The sequence below is a fragment of the Gavia stellata genome, chromosome 6, assembly GCF_030936135.1.
Source record: "Gavia stellata isolate bGavSte3 chromosome 6, bGavSte3.hap2, whole genome shotgun sequence".
Classification (NCBI taxonomy): Eukaryota; Metazoa; Chordata; class Aves; order Gaviiformes; family Gaviidae; genus Gavia; species Gavia stellata.
The window spans coordinates 1,025,607-1,047,056 of record NC_082599.1 but is presented as its reverse complement, the minus strand read 5'-3'; the positions used below and the strand labels follow the sequence as shown (position 1 = coordinate 1,047,056).

The 21,450-nt window shown below is 42.8% G+C and overlaps 1 protein-coding gene across 1 annotated transcript in view; it reads right to left on the bottom strand.

Annotated features, from left to right (window-relative positions):
- Positions 1-485: 485 nt before the first annotated feature.
- LOC132317207 (KAT8 regulatory NSL complex subunit 1-like) overlaps positions 486-21,450 on the bottom strand; it is a 33,998-nt gene continuing 13,033 nt past the window's right edge. The window contains exons 4-12 of the mRNA XM_059818756.1: positions 10,740-10,935; positions 8,943-9,108; positions 7,649-7,813; positions 5,603-5,775; positions 3,651-3,772; positions 3,375-3,429; positions 2,735-2,847; positions 1,469-1,697; positions 486-674 (exon numbers count right to left, since the gene is read on the bottom strand). Coding sequence (XP_059674739.1) covers positions 486-674; positions 1,469-1,697; positions 2,735-2,847; positions 3,375-3,429; positions 3,651-3,772; positions 5,603-5,775; positions 7,649-7,813; positions 8,943-9,108; positions 10,740-10,935 — 1,408 coding nt within the window. The remainder of the gene's footprint in view (positions 675-1,468; positions 1,698-2,734; positions 2,848-3,374; positions 3,430-3,650; positions 3,773-5,602; positions 5,776-7,648; positions 7,814-8,942; positions 9,109-10,739; positions 10,936-21,450) is intronic.

Below are 21,450 nucleotides of genomic sequence, written 5' to 3'. Positions count from 1 at the left end.
GGACCTGATAGCCACCTGGTAGGCACTTTTGTAAAGATGGAGACTGAACAATGCTGTTTTCTTTCTACTGTTGGAATTCATTTCACTCAAATCTCCTTTCTTCCGTCTGTAGCAGCACCTAACCTTCCTGTGCCAAGGCAATTCAGCCTTGTTTTTCAGAGCTGACCAGAAACTGGTCTTTTTGAAAAGCACTATACCCCTTGGAGGTCCAGCACCATAGCTCCATCCTGTGCCTAAACCCCTCCTCATCCAGAAATCTCCTCATCTGCTGCCAAAACAAGGTCTGATGCACAGCAGTGCCACACGCTGCTGGCACTCCACCGCACCAGTCCAGCGGACAGCCTTTTGACACTGTGGCACGCGTAGCTAACACTTCATACGCGCCACAGGTCAGGTTTAGCGTTGTCGATGAGCTTCCCTGGGTTGCAGTGCTGGACCATGACCTCCTCTATGCTTTTATTGCCATCTGTTTGCAGGTGTGTATCCTAAAATTGCATCCGCATGAAGCTGGGTATGACAGTGTCTACAGAGGTAGGCCTGATGCCCTGCCTATTGCTAGAGACCCAGGGCTGAAAGTCAGCCTGGTCATAGCCATCTTCACTGGAGTGCTGGAGAAGACCTTGGCACGCAGAATCTGAAAGTGGAAACGTGCGAGGCTCCCAAGGCTGTATGTTCTGTGGAACGAAAAGGAGAGAAGGAAGAAGCTGCTGAAACTAAAAGCCTAGAATCAAGCACTCTACAATACAACCTCTTCCCTGTCCATGCCCATCTGCTGAAAGACCAGCGGACTCAATTTAGAAAGCTAGCTCTAAGTTTGCCAGGGTGCCAAAGCAAAGCCAAGTTTTAAGAGCAATGAACACTGTGTGCTATTCACAACATTTCCAGGACCAGCAGTTCAGCTTTCTGTTGGTATCAAGATGACTGCCTTGCCATCTCCACTGGCGTTCCTGAGTTTTCATAGTCTCTTTATCTGAAAAGGCTTCCAAAGCAAACACCGTGCACTTGAGGCCAAGCCAAGGACAGATCTGGTATGAAGCATAAGCCTGTGCTTGCAAGACTTCCTAAGACCATCCCTAAGGACGAGGGGAAGTTCAGTTCCTCTGGTAATTCCAGAATTTAATCCTTAACAAAGTTTACTCCTAGTAGGTGGGACTGAGTCACCTACGTGACAGTGAATAGTTACAGGCAGTTGCCCACATCATGGGATAACTCCTTCTGCCAAAAAGTATCTCAAACTCTGGGTCAACATTGTCCTAGAATTATTTAAACTATGACATAAAGAAGAATAATTTATCCCACTCTGAATCCATTAATCCCAGTCTCAGCAAACACACAAGCTGAACTACCTTTTGAGCAGTGTGAAGCTCATGCAGCTTTGGGAAAGTTTACTCTATATACCAGTAAAATTGTTTCAGAAAAGAACACACAAGCTGAAGCCCAGCTGACATTTGTTACAGCGTAACCTCACCTGTGTTGCATCATCGAGCTTTTCCAGGGAAGATCTGGTGTCTTCGCTGCAAGACAGCACCGTTCTGGTCCTACTGCGGACAGAGAGGGATTGCAGACCGTTGCAGGTCTCAGGGCTGTGCAAGCCAGTCGAAGGGTGCTCATACAGATCATTAAGGCAATTAAACGCAGTCACTGGAGACGCTGGCTGAGGCTGCCCGGCCCATCGGCCGTCTCCTCTGTTGGAGGACCTAAAGCAAAGTAGTATTTGGAGCACAGTCAGTTGTGTATAACAAGAAACCCAAATAAAAATAAGATCATTGTACAGTAAGAAATGTAAGTTTTATCCCCTCGATACAATAAGATTATATTGTCCAATTAGTGCTTTAGCTAATTAGCCCTTTCTCTCCTATCTTCTCTCCTCTTCAAAGAGCTTCTCATGGCTTTTTGGGCAATCACTATTCATTTCACTCATCCTGCGCATGAAGAGAACAATTAAGCATTAAAAGAAGGCAAAACCTTGTGAAAACAAGTAAGGCACAACAGCAAAAAACCCACCAGCTACTGGAGACACAACTGTTGTAGCTGAAGCCAGCCTGGAGCTGCGCCAACATTCGTCCCCAGTGCGACTACACTATTCTGGCCTTTTCCCAGATGTATGGGTTACTAACGGCATGACCTGTCAGCCCATCTCCCCGCTCTACTGCTCAACAACTTGTGAAAACTTTGGACAATTTCAGCTCTGGTAGAGGCAGGGATCTCAAAAATAGGAAACTCTTAAAATATAATGAAAGCAGAGACAGACCTACTGCTGCCCCACTGAAAGGAAGGCAGAGAAGAATTCAACTTTTACCCACGCAAACAGAACGCGGGTACCTCTGGACACAGAGCTGATTGTTCTTTGTCCAGGCAACAGGTAGGAAGGTAAGGAGATATGGCAAATGACCTGAAAACAATCTCTGTAATAAATCTGACAAAACTTTTGCTAAGTAAGCCAGAGGAAAAGTGTTTGGAAAAAGTATTAAGTACTACAGTTAACACAAAGCTGTCAACACAAGAGCCTGAGCTTAGCATGAAGCTAACTTTTAACAGGTCTGTGACATGCTGTGTTACTATTCTGCTGATTAGGCCCTATTTTAATGTTTTGCTTCTATTATGTCATAGAGTAGCTATATGAGCAAAGTGATTTCTTCATGCAAAAGGAGCTTCCTGAATCAGGATCTCTGTACAATTTAAAATGAAGAATGAATAAAGCCACCTTTTCTCTGTCTCCTAGCAAGACCAGTACCTGCTGCCTCGCTTACGGGAAGTGGCCGCTGCCCAGGAATCCCAGTGGGCTCGTTCAAGATCTTCGTATTTGGAGTGATGACTGGAGTACATCTCATCAGAAGTATCCTCCAACTAGGAAGAGAAGTTTTGTCTGAGCACTTAGAGCGTGAAATCTTGCCTGCAGGCCAAGCCTACTATTCTAAAAATTCAGGTAAGCAATATCCAACCTATTCAAACTGTCTGGGAACCAGCACACCCACTTCGTATCACTACCTCATTTTCTTACTTTTCATTATGTACTGAATTGGGAACTCGTTTGTCAGCCTGAACTGTCAGGAGGCAGACACGGGCTGTTGTATGCACCATATACATAGCTGCCAGGGGCATTAAATCACGCCCAATGAAAGGGTTTGTTCTGCCCGCAGCTAGCAGCGGGGACCCACAGCTGACTGCCACCGCAACCCTCGTCTCTGCTGGCCTTTCACTGCCTTCAGATGCAACCAGCAGAACTGAACAGCATTTCATACAGCAGCTTTGCTTACTAGGCTGGCAGAATTTATAACTGGTAAAGACTGACTCTAGAGCGACTAATGTGCCATTTGCACGTCCTCAGAACGGCTACAGACTTTTGAGACATATTGATGAAACTGTTTTCTTACCTCAGAGTCTGCTTGATTGAAAGGTTCCAGTTCCTCCAGCTCTACTATCCTCCAGCTGCAAGGGGCAACACAAGCTAGACATCACTTCAAGGAAAAACACGTTTGGTACCAACATTTAAACCCAAATGATACTAATCACATTTTTTAATGAAATACTTTCTTTTTTAATCCATGAGGAATAATTTCCTTGTTTCATTAAGAGGAACAGCTCTCCTTCTGCCCATCTAAAGCCTGTCACCACAGGGGAGAGGACCAATAGCCCTGGTCTGTAGATACCTTGGTACTACAATCTCTTTGTACTGAGGCTTCTCCACTCGAGTGACGGCTGCCATCGACATCGGGATCACAATGTTGTTGATGTCGTAGGAACACTCCGCTTTTCTTCTTTTTGAGGACTGCTGAAACACAGCATGAAGAGAAGACCCCGTGCAGAAAGTTAACGTTGGCACAAAACCATATTTGAATATACCACGGAACGCAACTTCTCCATCACAGCAAGTGCAGTGGGTTCTTTCCACTGTCACTAGCGTTCAGTGATATTCTGGTCATGTCATACAACCTCTGTGGTTTGGTTTACTCCTATATGAAGCAGGATAATACTCACCTGCCTCAGTGGGCGGGATTTCACTTACAACTTTGCATATATTTAGGTCATCCGTGTAGCAAAAAAATAATTTAAAACAGGCAAAGAAAAAGGCTATGATGATGACTGAAGAAGTAAAAACCTGTCATTTCATGAGACTAAAGGAGCTGTACTTGTTTCGCCTTGCAAAATAAGGGCTGAGAAGGAAAAAGTAAAACAAGTAAACCCATGGAAGAACACCACCTTCCCGAGGTGGAGGATACTGCTGTTGAGACAACAAATGGGAATATCACAGCATTTGGGCTGGAAATCAGAGTATTTCCAAATTGAGGAGCGAGGCTCTGAAACCACATCCTAGGAACAGTGGGATGAAAAGACCCCTAAATAGTTTTGAGATGCATTTTGGTCGGTTTATAGAGAGGTCCATATACTGTGGTTCCCTGCAGAGCTAGAGATTAGACCTGCAATCCAGAATGAAAGCGTCCCCTTTACTTATAAGCCAAAAAGTCTGCAAGATACTACAATTCCTTTGTTCCTTTCTCAAACAAATATCCTTTTGTTTCTAGGTAGAGGCCAACCACAAGCTGAAGTTCTTGGCAGCTACACGGTTAGCTATAGTTTATTACTGATTCAATATTATTTAAAAACCTTAATAGGCGTAGGACTACTTGGAAGCATCCTCAAAAATCTGACTAGGAAGCAGAGACTGTACCTGGAAGAGCTTACAAAAGAAGCAGCCAGCTCAGAGCTGGACTGCTAAAGCTCCTGTGCATGAGAGAGGGAGGAAAGCACTTGCAAAGAAAGCACTAACAACACGGGAGCCATAAAACCAGAAAATGAGTAGCTGATCCAAGTGAAACAGGTGTAACGGGGACTGCAAGCTCCGTGGAGGAGCTGACTACCCACTTCTACAAGAGTCCAGTGAAGATCCACAAGTCCTCTGTCGATCTCCATGAGACAGACCTGAAGCACACCACAGTCAAGCCTAGAAAACGCTACTTGGGAGCCTCAGCTCTGGGAAAGGTCTGCTTCTGTCAATTAGACCTAGCAACTACCTACAAGCAAAAAGAGGAAGGGAATAGTGGTAAGGATAGCAAGTCTGAGCCCCTGTCCTTCAAGGTCTCCTTTGCTTAACGTACTTGGAGAACCAGGAGTTACTCTATGCCTTCCTAGAGAAGTGGTTGCTGCGGAATGTATTTTTTAATCCTCTGCTACTTCTAGGGGAAAAAAAAAATCTTATCGATCATCTCTTTGCTGATGTTACTGCTTCATATGGGAAGTCCACAGCAGTTAAATCTCTACTATTAATTTGCAGCCAAATAAAACTGTAACATTATGTGTATATAGCTATTTGCTTACAAAAAAAAAAGGAATCAGTAGGGTATTTTCAGTACTGAATTTGAAACCAACCAGTCTGGCTGGGGAAGCAGTGCAGCAGGCACCTAGCCAGCCGAGCACTGCCTGAGGAAAAACGAAGCAAGTAGCTGTTACTCTTTAACACCAACATCCAAACCGCATTTCCCAGCAGTCCATTAGCAGTAACAACCCATCTGAATTCCCAGTGCGTCTGCAGCCCCACGGCAGTGCTCAGTAAGAGGGGTGTCCCCCATTAGATTCATTTGCCACAGCTTTTGTTTCAACTCACCACTGCAGAGCTGCCAGTGTAAGGGATTTGGCAGGCAGAAGGGGCCGGAGGAGTCTCTGGGTACAAGGACAGGGGGTGGTGCAGAGAACCGTATTTGTGTGCCTGAGGACTGCAAACAGGAAAGCTGCGACTGGATGTTCCTTCAGGCTGCCTTCTTCCTTCAAGCAATGAACCTGTTAACAAAATGTGAACAGAAAACCAAGGTGAAGTCAGGCTGACTTAGGACCGGTTGGTGATGTGGCTACCCTCCCTAAGGTCACTAAACCCGCCCTGGGCAACACAGAGCGGAACAAACATCAGCATCAGAGACCAAACTGTAAAACAGAAGCCTCAAGAGAAGTGCCAGTGCTCTGCAGCACGGAAGGTGCTAGCCCAAAAATGTTACTTTCGGCAGGCATTTGCAAATAAAGTGGAAGGTGAAGTAGAAGTTACAGTCGTCAAGAACTGCACTTCTCAGTCCAAAATACGGTCACTTCCAGAAGCTTCCTTCACTGTCAAACTGGTCAGGCTGGTCCTGCTTCTCACGATCACTCCGATGACAAACCACACTGATTTTAAGACAAATGTACTCTTCTCCCCAAAGTCCTACCTAACCTCAGCTTGATATGCTTTTCCTACATCAGTTAACTTTTTATTCTTTCTGCCATTTGTGACTGGATTATTCCATGCTGGATATCACAAATGCAGCAATCTTCCTAACCTATTGTGCCAAATTACTCCACTATTCAAATCCTTCCTAAAGATCTAGCTCTGTGAGACTCTTAGAGAGTTAAAAATATACGAAAATCATCCTGCATTACTGCATCATCCATTGGAACATATTCTTCATGTTAGGTGTCTACACACACCCCCCCGCCCCCCATACATGCTGCCCATGAGTAATAGTTTTTCTGTAGTGTTGTGGCTAAATATTTTGAAAATGGAAGGAGACATAGAAAGATAAATCAGTTAAAAGTCAAACAGCTGCTGGCCAGTTGATAGAATGTATACTGGTGTGTTATTCAAGCATCCTCTAGTAGGTTCCTCACATTTATTCAACACTAACCACCTGCCTGTTCTACCCCTCATTACACCCTGAGCCAATTATTGGAAGGATGATAACTCTCCAGAACACCTCTCTTTGAAAACAACATCCATCCCCATTCAAAGCTAGGTAACCCCACCTCAGACTGATGAAACATCGTTAAATAAAGTTGTAGCTCAGATCGTTAGGGCCAAACACACAACCTGAGGCTGCTGATGTATTTTCAGCATGGAAGTTGTTTTGGGTTTTTTCTGTTTGCTTGGGGTTTTTTTGGTTTTGTTTGTTTGGGTTTGTTCATGATAGTCTGCATCAGCAACCACAGAACATAAGTATTCCAGATGCAGCAACTGTGTCCCATAAGAATGCAAGCTGGCCATATTCTGCACATTAAAAGGCACGTTTTTATGCCAAATCATTTTTTGAAAGTAACAAAGAAAGCCAAATGGAACACCAATCCTAGTTCATTTGAAAACTAAGATGTGTTTTAGCTGGCTTTCCCTCTTCCTGTCTTGAAACTGCCTTGAGTCTTCTGTCACTTATCTTAAACTACTGTAGACTATTAAAAAAAAATAAATCGTCAATTCTGATGGGCTAATGAAAAAAATTAAACCTTCCAAAGCACTAAGAGCAGCATGCAACTGGAACAGCAATTGCTATCACAGCAGAAAAAGATGCCAGAATTTTGCCAGGCAAATACTGATCTACTCAGATTTCAAATACAGGTTCATAAAAGCTTCTTTGTTCCTTTGAAAGACACGCAAAGAATAGAAAGATTTATTTCTTTTGAATAACCTGGCTGAGGCCAGTATTTCTGTGTCCCTCCAAGGGGGTCAGAATTTCTATAGTTTGCCAGATGCTGGACTCAGTCACTTAGACATTACTATAGAACAGTTCAAATCATCTTCCACTGGAAGAAAGGGAGCTACTTTCTCCACTCTACCTTGCCCGGTTGCCCTCAGGTACCAGTTGAAGTTAAAAAATTAAATGTGGACTTTCATCTCAAACTCTTTTACTTAACTTACAGGAGGCAAGAAGGAGCGAAGAGTGTAGCTTTGGGAATGTGCCGTTAGTTGGATCTTGTTTCTTTCCAAAACAGGACATCTTCAGAGTCTTGAGTTCATGGCTCAGCAGTCTCTGCAATCCGTCCTTTCTTAGTAAGGTTTCAAAGTGCAAGTGGAGAGGGTTGCCTGAAAGCAGAAAAAACATCTTGGTAAGCACAAGATTTCCTCTTTTCATATACACAGTGCTGCACACACACATCATTAGCTATTCACGTCTGTCAGTACTTCAGTAAAATGATGAGGTGACACCGCTAGCTAAGTCAGCGTGGTTGGTTGCAGGCTCCCTCGCCCCATGCATGCTGTGACAGAGTGAACAGGATGAGAATGTCCCCGGAACAGCAGCCTCTGCCCTGCCCCACTGCTAGCTGCCATCCCACAGCCACAACCCGACACCTTGCCACGGAGCTTCCTCGCCCTAACGCTAACCTGAATCGTATCCAGCTACATATTACTTGGCAGTTGTTTGCATCATTATTCAACGAGCAGAAGTGACCATATTTTTTTTTTAAATGATAAAAATATTTTGAGATGCTCTCATAGTTGCACAGTAGAAAAAGTATTTTTCTCACTGTCCCTTAACCTACCTAATAACTCCTTAGTGCACATTCTTGCTCTTCCACAGTAAAAGGTACTAGCAGCGCTACAGCCACTATCATCCTTCAGTTATTTAAACAGAAACTAAATGTTAAAATTCTACAGAGCATAGTTCATAAAGCAACGACAGTATATCTAGAAGGCCACAGGTGTTTAAATAACAAGCACTTAGACTCAAACAGTGATTTCGCACTCAGAATTGGTGCTTAAGATCTACCAAGCAACTGCCCCGCAGTCTGTCGAAATCGGCACTGGACTTCAAGTCTTTCAAGCAGCCCGCCAGGGCAGGGCTGTAACAGGAACTCACAACAGTTCTGCAAGCCTGCTGAATTAGGATGTTCCTTGCAGAAGACACAGAGCTGATCCTAAAGTAGTGATCTAAGCTTACATTAAACTAGAGATGGCAACCGCCTCAGACACAGGCCAAGACACACTGTGGTTTCCTAGGCTCAGAAATCTCCACGGACTGCATCCTTGGACTGAAGACATGCGGCTGGTTACTATGCAGAATGTCACTGGACATTTCTTCATTCTCCTCTAGAAACACGCTTACAACTCTGACAGCATGTTTTTAACCTCCTTGCACATTGGGAGGAAGAGCAAAGAGGGCAGTGGCACAGTAAGGGATCCTCTTTCACTTTATAAGGTGGGATCTACTCACCATGAGATAAAGAGAGTATGGGGTGGAAGCCAGAGTCCAGGAGGGCTATGCGCTCCTCTAGGGACATGGTATCAGGGTCGATTGTCTGGACAGAGGCTTTGCAGCTACACAGGATGCACGAGTTGGGCCACTCACAGCTGCACTTCACAGTGAGAGGTTTCAGCGGCTAGCAAAAGAAAGGAGATCCAACATTTCAAAAGGGAAGCCTGCTTCAGATGGAAGTAAAATTGAAGTTCAGATCCAGTATCTGCAGTCGGCTTTCTACAGGTACACTAGTTTCCATTCACTAAAAAAGCAAAGTTTTGAAAAACTGAAAAGCATCTCTGGCATAATCCTTCCCCAGCACAACTCAGGACAAAAGCCACCCAAAAAACCCAAAATCAAAACTATAACCAAGCAGCAGATTAGCAGGGTGAAAAATAAAGTCAGGAGCCAGGGTAATGTTAAAAGAGCATGCAAGAGTACTACCACAGGCTGTTTCTCCTTCTGACCACGGATGAACTACCGTATCAAAATAATCCAGTGTATTAAAGGGACACATTTCATGTGATTCTTTACTTGTATCTCCAAGCCGACAGAGCCGCTCCTCTGCAACTCCAGTGAAGCCATAATACTTCATCATGTTCTTTTTAAAACTTCAAACACTGCTGTGCCTTTTCCTATCCTGTTCTTCCTCATCTTCCTTAAAGGCTTTTTGTAGCTCTGATGCATCAAAAAAACTTGATCAAAACTGTTAGGCGAGGAATCCACCACCAGCAGCACCCATCATCCTGACCGATATTCTCTTATTTTTCACTTTTCCTCACCTGCCTGTTGGAAGTGTAAGCTGCAACCGCAACAGCCCTGATGTCTTTGTTCCACCGTTTTTCCCCACACTGTCGCTAAGAGACACCTGATGCCCCTTCCCCATCAACACATCAGGTTCCATAGTATCAGTCAAACCAGAAGAGGGAGCATTACTAATGCTTTTACCTACAGCCTGAGCAGACTGACTTAAATCATACTGACTTTGCGCTCTGGCGAAGCAAAAGATGAGACCGGGAAGAGTAACACAACTTTTAATCTTTTTGTCTGAAATCCACAGCTTGTTAAATACCTGTTACTTGTAAATCAATAACTGAGGAAAAGGCTACAAACAAGATATGAGCAGTGTAGCAAACTACCACTTGTCAGCTGATGGACGTTACCCCACATGTTCTTTCTTTGTCAGAGTTAATATATTTACACATCTTTTAATCATCAGGTAACTCACCACTAGGTGTCCAAGGAATGCTTATTTCGTCAGGCTTCGTAGATCAGCCTTCAAATAACCACAATCCGGTTACACTCACTTACACACCAGCTTGCCAAGTCTTAACTCAGGTTATGGATTTCTGGGGTTTTATTTTTGGGTAGCTGGCAGGTTTTGTGTTGTGGTTTGGGGTTGGTGGTTTATTTTTCCCTGGACAATTTCAAGGTAATCAACTCCAAAAGGTAACTGGGAGAAGGTTGCTGCCCACGCTAAAGTCTGAGGTACACTCTGGTCATTGTTACTCAGAAAGAACAGCTGCCTGATTTCTAAGAACAGAAATTTAGAATCAGTTTCTAAACCACAGTTAAATAGAGAACTCGTGACTTTTTTGACATATCTGGGAATTTCTTCTAAAATTCTACATGTGTTTTAGAAAAGTGCCCAGAAAATGCTGTACTAAAACCAGAGTCCAACATTATAAGTTTTTGCTAAAAATAAATAAACCCACACATTCTAAGTAAAAACACAGCCTAGTTTAGTAACCGCATGACAAAGCCTTCACTTACCTTCTTGCTGAAGTGAGACACAGAGGTAGCTCGGACAAGCTTGCGCTTCTTATATTTGCAAACTGGGCGGATTCTAGCAGCGATGCAGGTATTGTCCAACACAACAAGGCGGCTGTTACATGGAGTTTGTTTGCCAAATCTCTCTGCAACATTCACGCTGATCAGAGAACTGCTGCTGGAGGAGCCGGGACGCAAACTGCAACCAAATGAAAAGCAACTCGCTCAGAGCAAGAGCAGCAAGGCGTAATTCTGTATTTGTTATTGTGGCTGTCACGCCCAAAGACTCCTTAGTATTTATGTCAGCAGCTAGGGCTTACCAGTTTTGTTCTCATCACATTTTTAGTCTTTGCTGTATTCTCTCTCAAGGGGTATGTAGATTTCTGAATATTTCGTTCTCAACATAGAAGTGGACACGGAAGGGTCTTAACAGCTATATTTTTGTCAGTTAAGGGCAGAAAGTCTTAAAGCCAATGCAGGCATGGCAGCCACTAACAGCATGTGTTCTTTCTCCAACAAAAAACTTCAATCAGCAGCTCAATTTATCGTAACAAAAGTAATTCACTTCCCATAAAACAGATAGCTGTTTGTGGAATAATTGCTGGAGGTAATTTAGGAATTAAATTTATATTAAAGGTACAGCATTGAAGAAATCTTCAGGGTGGAGTGTGGCGAATATGCAAGGAATCCATCCCACAGAAGTTCCCTAGGCAACCTTAGATGTTGGCAACACCAGGGGAGCTTGGTGCGCTGACTCTAAGAGAAACTACACGGAGGGTGGAGCGGAGTGAAGACACCGCGGCCAGGCTCTGTGATAAGACGGGAACTGGAAGGTACTATGGAACTGACAAGCTGCATATTTACTACCCTGAGCTGCATATTTACCACCCTGAGCCAACAGTCTGTCATTTTTTGACAAAATACTATCCTTTGGGTGAACTTTGCTCATTATAATCTCATTATAATACCAGAGAACACACCTCCATCCCAAAGCTACCCACCTCCAAGGTGCAACCACCCCTCACTGAGCTTGCGCTCTGAATTTTTCTTAGTCTATACCTTTAAAAGTAAACGAGAAACTTTTACACCAATTACAATAGAGGTATGTATGACTAGAGTCACTCAAGCTCCACCTGTAAGGACAAATAATATAAAATGGCTTAAGAGAGGAGGGATGCCAGGGAAGATACCATCGCAGACCACCTTTGACACCTGGGATCAGTCGACGGGCTGAGCCTCTCTTCCCCCCCACAGGGACGCCTTTGGGTAAGATTTGAACACTTGGTTATACCAAGTGCTTCCCCGGGAAACTTAGAAATCTCTATAGAGTTGCTTTATAACTTAACGCATTTGTAGCCAGGCTATATTACTCACATTCTTGGTATCTGCACATGCTTTGCAAGCAGTAATTTTATCACTGGCAATCCAAAAGAACTTGTGTATCTGTTGCTTCAATAAACTGCACTATTCACTAATCTAGCCGTGAGAGTTCTCATTGAACGCCACCAAATCCCTTAAGTGTGGCCGTGCTAGTTCATGGAACGCGACTAGACTGAAAGTGTGCAGTGTTACGAGTGTATCTGTAATCGTGAGAGTTCAATACATTGAACGCGACCGGGCTTGTAACATCCTGGCGGTGTTACGAGTGTATCCGTAATCGTGAGAGTTCAATACATTGAACGCGACCGGACTTGTAACATCCTGATGGTGTTACGAGTGTATCCGTAATCATGAGAGTTCAATACATTGAACGCGACCGGACTTGTAACACAGAAAAATTGGGCATCACTCAGAATCTAAGCCTAGCCGCCCCCAGCCCCTCTGATATCTGAGGACAAGCTGGAACGCAAGGGGGTTTATTTTCTGCCAAATTGCCTTGCCCTTTAACACGACACTGTTAAACCTAAAAAAACATTGGCAAACGTTCTTTCCACTTCTCTGTTCACCATGGAGTTATAGTTAAATCTAAGGTTATATTTCAATAAGCAGATACAAGTTTATTGCCTTGCAGAATATTCTTCTTCTGGAACCATCTGTAAAACAGTGTCTTTGTAAAAGGTCTTCTCCTTTTGTAATTGGTCATGTGCTCATACTATCATTTAAAAGCTTTATTTACCCGTTAACTTTTGCTGGTCCCAGCCAAACGCGATAATTTTTTTCTTAGTTTGCATAGCAAACATTCTAGTAAAAAGTTTAAAATCTGTATTTTTGTCATGTGAACCAGAAAGGTTCTAGCTGGATATTCCAACTCCATGCCAAACTGTAGGACTGCCGGGCAGAAACCAAGGTCACCAGATGTTGACCTGAGGTACTGGTTGGTGACAAGCCCTTAGAACAAGAAAAGATGCAAGCCTCCCTGCCCCACCATTCTTTATGGCATGAAGAGTTGCTGATTTACACCGAAGTTAGGTCATTCTATACCGTTGTCCATTTGTTTTCGGTTTATAATTATAAGCCGAATCCTATTCGGCTATAGACATATATACATGAGGAAACACATCTGTAGGAAAAGATGTGCTTAGAGACACCCAAATTTCCCCAGCCACCTCTTCTTAACAGCACAAACCAGGAAGATAACAAAATTTTATGGACAACAGTAAGAGGCAAAATGCAAGTGAGAAAGCATTCCACAAAAATACATACTACTGATGTTCCATAAGTAAAACCAAACTAGTTCTATACAACAGGGTATGATGAACCTCTGAAGCCTCCAGCAGACCAATGGCCCGTGCCTCCTGTCGCCCTATACAGAAAACACCTGTTTGCAGCAAAATTGGTGTATGTATTTGGACCTGAACAGTTACAAACCACAGCAGCTTCCACAGCAGATAGCTCAGGTAGTGGGACGAAGAGGAAAGGGTTGCTCTAATGAGATGTCGCTGCCCAAACCTGAAAGAACTTTCTGCCTCCGTGATGCAAACAGGCCACCTCGCCTAAAAAGTGACCATTTAAGATGATGTAACAACGAGGAGTGTTTGTCTTGGCCTCTGAAACCAGGCCACCACTCTACAGCTCATTGTCACTGTCACTCCAGGCAAGTGGAACAACAAGGAAAGGAGATCGGTGGCCAGAACCACAGTTATTGGAATCTCCATCAAACACCCGTACTCACTTGTGTGTTTGCATCTGCGCTATTGTTATTTGCCACACAAAGAAAGTTAACTTCCAAGGCTATTTTTTTTTTTATTGTCTAGCATTCCGAGTATATGCTGAAAAAACTTTGGTCTCTTCCCTGACAAGGCCCAAATGAATTCCTAGTATCTGAATAATTCCAGTTTGGGTGCTTATAGTTTCACATTTATCTTGGGATGTGAGCTGGATGCAACAGAAGTTCTCAGTGATTTTTCCAGAGTCTGCCTGTTAGGGAACTGCCTCCCAATGCAAGCAGCCAGCCAGTTGTACAGAAGAGTAAACAGCACTGAAAAAAAGTCTTAAAAGCATTTAGGCACCAGAAGGAAACAACAGAGCCATTTCATTAATATCTTAAGCACAGTCTCTTCAAGTTACTGAACTTGTAGCTCTTCAAGTTAACTTGAAGGGACTGTACTTAAGATATTAATGAAAACACTGTGTAATGCTGTGTTTGCAAAAACAGGCTACAGTGATGCACAGTAACGAGTCTGAATTAACATGAGCAAACCTGAACAAAAGAGCAAGGGTCACAAATTAGGCAGCAGAGGATGACAGGTCCAAGTACAAGGTAAAACAGAAGGGGAACATGTATGCTGTTCAGTGCCTCTTCTTCCCCTCCCCATCAGCCTAAGCGAGAGTCAAAAAGCGATCACTACAACTCAGCGGTGCGTTTGCAACACCAATGTTTGCCATTAAATCCTACTGCTAGTCCTGGCAATTATCCTACTGGTCTCTGGCTCCTGCTTTCACACTGCAGTGGCAATTGTTTCAAACACAGCATGCAAAGCAGCAGTCATTTAACCTGTTTGCAGCACAGCAATCAGCCATCTCTCTCTATAAAATCAGAACTTCACCAGCTCCAGCAGGTCAATTTAGAGATCCACATTCTTTCTAATAAAACCATTAGTAACAGCCTGCCCCACGAGCAGACGTGCATTCCTGATAACGGAATGTGGAGGTGCTCCTCCGGGAGGGCGAGGTGCTCTTCAGACCTTTCATGGAATGAGCCGTTCATCAGAGCCAGGCACCGGAGGCCTGGCCAGAGCTTGCATTATATGAAGAATAGCGACGGCCTGGTATCCCTGCCATCCCAGCTCTTCAGCCTTTTGGTTTTCCACAGGAAGAAACGCACTACCAATTTGGTTTGGTTTATCACAATTGGTAACTTATGTGTAACAAAATATACAATGCCTTCCTTGCAATTAATCTTCTTAATTGCAAAAGGGAGAAAGCATAACATTTCATGGAGTACAGAAGCAGAAAGTAGTATTTCAGCTGGGTTTAAGATGACTATATACTTCTTAACTCTTCAAGTATGAAATAGAGACCCAGTATACCACAATGCAAGTAACCGTGGATTAAAATAGCCATTTAAACAGATTTAGACTTTTATAATTTGGTCTAATACTTCCAGAATCCTCTGGATTTCTACCGTGTAAGTCAAGAAAAAATGAGGTTCATTATCTGCAGCAGAATTAGCCCAGAATAAGAGTGCAACTACTAAAGTATCTACCTTCAGAAGATTAGCAACGTTACTGCTCGAAGCTCAGGACTAATCTGCTAAGAATTTGTTAACCTATCAGTCACCATAGCAGAAATGCAGAATTAAGCGTCTGCTTTGAATAATCCATACTTCCTGTTCCCTCATTCTACTGCAGTCCAATCAATCCTAGCCTGAAACTACCACTGTTAAAATGCAACCTAGTTTTACTGAATGAATACAGCAAGAACAACCTTTACTGGAGCCATCTATGAAAGAAAAAACCTGTTCCCCAAGAAAAACACAGGATGTTTTATTTCATTAGACAACACATCAGCCTGAAGCCTCTGCATGTTGCGATTAGTCCAATTTCAACTCCCCAGACTAAAGCTCAACCAACTGATTACAAGAGCGTCAGGTACCTCAGGAGAAGGTGCTGATGATTCGCAAGAACCATCACGTTGGATCAGACCAAAGGTCCACCCTGCTCAGTATCCTGTGGAGCAGTTGGGCTAAAAACAGGCAAGGAGAAAGGGGCGCAGAGAAGGCCTGGTGGTCATCGGGAGTTCTCGGAAGTGGTTCCACCCAGCATCAGCAGCCCACCACTGAGATGGCGCTGAGGAAGAAGGGCACAGCCACCCAGACACAGATGCTTCGCATTGCCAGGCACGTCCTGTCACAAGCAGGTAAGCCCAGGCCATCAAGTGCCAAGGTGCCTCTGAAAGCCGGGTGAAAGCAGCTCCCCGCTGTGCGAGTACGACATAGGCAAACCGAGGCTTTGCACAGGACCGACTCAGTCTGTGCCTGACCTGTTTGCTCTTCACCCACCACGATGACAATGGCAAGATGTGGCCCAGGAAGATCTGCCTACATTAACAGAGTAACAAGCAGGTAGGTGACTCTGCATGAAACAATGCAGTGGCCCTGACCGGAATGTCTAGGAAAGGAGTGTAAGAATCGGGCAAGTACGTATAACACATACCCCCTAGTGCTCCAAAGAGTCTCTCCCAGCACCTTCAGCTCAAATCACGCTTAGCTTAGGTAGTCCCAGCGCATTTAGGAGCCTTCAATGAATCTTTCTATCATGCAGTGAAATGCAGACTGTGTCCTGCTTTTTCAGTAGCTTCACAGAAAACAGGAAGAAGATGATGACCTTACAGAAAACGTAAGGAAAACCCCACAAGAAATAGAAGTGGTAAGCACACCAAATTTTACTCAATTTAATTTGCAGTGCCAACCTGTCTTCTTGGGCATTTATGCCTCCTTAAAACAAATTTGCTCATCTGTCTTTTGCAGATCCCCTAAAGTCTACAGGCATCCAGGACTGGAGAGTAAAAGCCTTTTCTCTAGACGTAAACACAGTTGACAGAGGAAGGGGAAACTTCATTTGAGCCCCTTCTTCATAAGAGATGAAGGCTTGAAAGGCCACTGAGTTGCAACTGTTTGCTTATGAGAAAGAATGGAGGAGAAAGCAGCATGCATCTGGCAAGGGAAAGGAACATTTCTCCATAAGACTTCAGCGCAAGTTTCACAGTCTTGTTGTCTGTACTGGTTTTACATCCCTCCCTCCCTATCCCTGCTTTATCCGATTCATACAGGATCGGATACAGGAAAGAAGTGAGGTTTTCAGCTTTTTTTGAAGCAGCACTAATTCTCCCCTCTTCCCCCTCCCAAGAATAAGGTGGCGATAGATGGAGAAATCTTTAGAGAAGTGAAATAGAAGAGAAGGAAGTAAGATGAAAAACTTCTCAAAGCCTAAAACCCAAGGAGGTACCACAAAGCTATACATGAACATGGATCAGTTGGAAGAACAGCACAGTAAATCATTGGGACAATCAGCGCATTTCATGGTTGTGTTTTCTAGAGAGCTTCTCTTAACTGATACATCCAGTACTCCACGGGATGAAAAGCTTATTCGGCAATTCTACAGACTGAAGTTTGCCTCTTGCTGCCGAGCTTCTTGAAGCTCACTGACTGCTTGCACAGGATATATATATGTCCCCAAATATTAAACCAAACTGAATGCTAGTTAAACACTGAACAACAGAAGGGAAGTTCCAAATTTATTTAAAAATTACTGTGTGTCCCCCCCCACAGTGTTTAACAAACAATTGATGAGTAGTATCTTTTTTCTTACATATTCAAGGCTCCATAAAAATATGAAGAGTTAAAAGGCTAGACTCTAGGTATCTCTTCATTACCAACAAGACAGGTAAGATTTACTTCTCCATACATTTTAAATTAATAAGCAGAAAAATATGTTCTACATTCTGTGCAAGGAAAGAGGCTCAAGAAGCTCAGAAATCCACTCGTTAAAAAATAAAAGTCAGGTCACCAGGATGCTGTACAGCATCCAGCCTTAACCTAGAGAGGCAAGGTACACTTTGATCATCCATTTACAAAAAGGAGGTAACATCTTCCAACAGGCTGCCTACAAGACAGGCAACATCATCTATATATTTGGCAGTTTTGGTTATTGTTCTTTTACACAAGAGATCACAACGGGTAATTTTATATTACTTAGAAGAAATTCCCCTCTGGAATCTTCCCAACAGACATGCATACCTATTTCAATTTTTTACAACTGAACTGTATACACAGAAGGCTTTTAGCTAAAGATCCCTTTCTTAGCCACTATCACCAATGCCTTGAATATTAAATTACTTTGATCAGCCTAAGAGGGGAGGAGAACTAACCAGTTAAACACTCTGTTGACCTGGCAGGGTGATGTGGTGTAGGCTCTGAGGGGTGCTGGAGACCCACTGATGGGGGGGCAGGAAGGACTTCGATACACAAGGTTTCCCAAAGACTGTGGAATATGAGAGCTCTGCAAGAGAAAAACGAAATCTCAAACTCAGTAAAGCTTAATGTGATAACGAATCTGAAGAAGGATGAGGGCAGAGAGGCGAAAAGCCCAGCAAACCAAAAAAGCAGAGTAACCTAAGGAGCATTCTGCAATTATAAATAACATTGAACTTAAACAGGCCCAATGTAAACAGTCGCTTGCAATTTAATCAATTTCATTTCAAGCAACAATCTCCAAATCAATCTAAGTTCATATTTTAAATGCGTTCTTAACCATCACAAAATAAGTATCACAGTGGAACTTTTCGTTCTCTGTTTTATAAGCTGAAGACCACTTTCAGAGCAAGATGGCCTCATTTTTGAGCTATTCTGCCTTCTCCACTAGACAAAAAGCTTATACAGTATAAAATCTGTACTAAATGCTTTACTAATTTTATAAAAACCTTCTGAAGTTTTAACAAAATACTGGTATTATTTAAGAATATTTGATGGTTCACACACATGAATTGGACACAATTCTGAAGTGTCAAAATCAAAATACTTTTGATTTCCACACCATTAAACCCCAATACCTGCAGTTCACTGCATGCGTCTATCTACATTAGCGTTAGTTAAACAAACCCCCACAAAGATAAAAGAGCAACAGAAGTACAGTTTTCCTCACACTGCACTATCAATGTCACAGCTTCGTCCCTTGAAGGAAGCATCTTCTTGTCAAATAATTAATAAAGGGATTTATTGAGTCACAGACTGTATCTGGACCAGAGCATTCAGTTGATAGAGCTTCCATTAACTTGTTTATTTCCTTTTTGAACAATTTAATTTCACCATAGAATGTTTCAAATCCGAATGTAATTATTGACAATACTTCCTTTTAGTAGATATTTCTACCATACAATGAAAAAAAAAAAAAAGAATCATCCCAGTCTCTCACCTCTGTTCCCACAAGAGTTCAGTTGCTTATTCTCAATGTTCAGATTCTGCAGCTTACCCTTACACATATCGGAATATTTTCCCTCAGAATTCGCAACTGAAAAAGTTAAAGCTGGCTTTCAAGAAAAGGAGGAGTCTGAATATTTGTACTGTCCTCTGAAACATGGATATTTTCCCTGCTCTACAGCTGCAGCTCGTGACAGTTGACCCTTCAGAGCTTCACAGAAGTTAAGGCCAAAAGCACCTGTTAAGTCACTTGGCCTGGTGACCTGTATGCCAGAGGCTACCCACCACCACTACCCGGAAATACCAGGTTCTGAACACTACTTAGATATGTCAGTTCTTAAAAAGGGTCTTTAAAACTTCAGACACAAACAAGGTGGGTCAGAAGTGCCATCAACACCAAGATTCTAGCAACAGCTTTAAGATCAGAAACTAAGATTTTCCTAAACACTGGTTTTCAGTTTTTTTACGACTGCAAACTCAATCACCTTCCACAGACCTTGCACAGTAAATTAAGATTCACAGTAGATTTCTGTGGTGGGTTTTTTTTGTTTTGCAGGTTTTTTTTGCTTTGGTTTTGTTTAATTTTGGAGGACTCCAAGAATATGCAAAAGTACAAGAGGTTTTTTAAAAGCAAAAGGCGAAGCAAGTTCAGTTATGATGTGTTAAATGCGAAGTACTACTGGTAAACCAATATCAGCTGATACATTACTAGAGAAAAATAGCAAAAATGAGTTAAAGAAACATTAAAATAGTATATTAAAACCAAATTATTTGATGTGATTTATAAACTTGCTTCCACAAATCAAACCACTGTTGATTTAAGACTTGGTTTAATTAAAGTTTCTTTCTTCGCTTCTATCACTACAAAATGACATGTTTCTTGATTACTGACCTGCTTCTGCATATTATACAGGCAACGGAGGGCAACGGCATCTTCTACAGGGCACCTTGGGATAGAAGATGAAGGCGAGAGCCACTTATTCTTTTTGGAGGTCACCAGTGACACAGAACCCAGTCGGTCCTGCTTCTTCGTTAGGTCTCCAGGCTGCCAGTCACCACCAAGGACTACCGGGCCCTGGGGATAAAAAAGTGACACCAAATTCCACTCATAGAAGCCGCAGCACAACAAATATTTCTTAAGCATACTCTAAAAGGGAAATAACCAACTTAGGAGTTACATTTCTATGGCAACTCCCTTAATTCAAAATTTAAGTGTTCTCTCTAAACCAGGGGAAGCAGTTTAAGGAGGAAACATTACTAGGCCAACATCAATGCTGCTTGTTTTTCCTAGAAGAGCTGTCCACAACCATGGTTTACAATTAACATGCTGGTTTCAAGGTCCTCCAGCTCTGCTCACGGCTACAGGGAGGTATAACTGAGATCAGCAAAGAGGAAATCAAGGCATCACAGTGCCCACAGGACATTACTTGCTTGGTATCATTGGTCGTGGACCAGCAGACGTTGGTGACTGCTATTTAGACTAGACTATTCAGAGAATGTAGTCTATTTAGAATAACATGGCAGTAATTAATGAGTACTGCTCAAAAGATGATGATTGCCAAGATCAAGACTACCATCCTCCCTTCACACTATTTCGTTTCTGTTTTTCTAATGGGTGAGGAGAGCTGGCCACTCTGCAGTTCAGTTTTACTGCTCCAGTCACACATATCCTCTTCATCCTCACCAGCGTGAGGCACACAAACAACGCTCTACACACCAACCTATTTCTCTTGACAATCTTCTCTGTACTCAACAGCAGCTTAATAGTTTCTCACACCAGCAAAATGTCTCTTTGCTACAAGAGATTGGTAGAAAGCAGCTAGAAAGCTGAATTTGCCTGTAAGGAATGCTAATGTTATTCACTCTGTAGTCTACACTTCATAGCACCTGTGGTATAATTACGCATACTTGTGAATGGAAGTTAATTGTTCTGCATAATGTTTTATTTCATGCATTTGCATTCATGTCTGTATAAACACCATAATTGCTTGAGAACAGTAACCGCTTCACAGCGAATTAAAGATAATCATAAGCTAATGCGGTTAAAGAAATACTCAACTACAGCTGAGACAAATTCCAGTTACTTAGAAAAGATTCAAAGCATCTGAAAAGTTAGTGTTCTCCTTCATCTTGAGTGCTGTATTAGAGACTAATGCTCTGTATTAGAGACTAATGCTATAAAAGTCATGGGCCCTTAGGAATCATTATTTTCCATAGCATCAGAGTAGAATCAAAGAGCAATTTAGGTCAGGAGGTAAACCTGGAGATCATCTAGTCTAAGCCTCCACTCAAAGCAGGTCTGATTGACCGTCTCATTGGCAATCCTAGCCGAGAATGCCAATAAATTAAGGCTTTCCT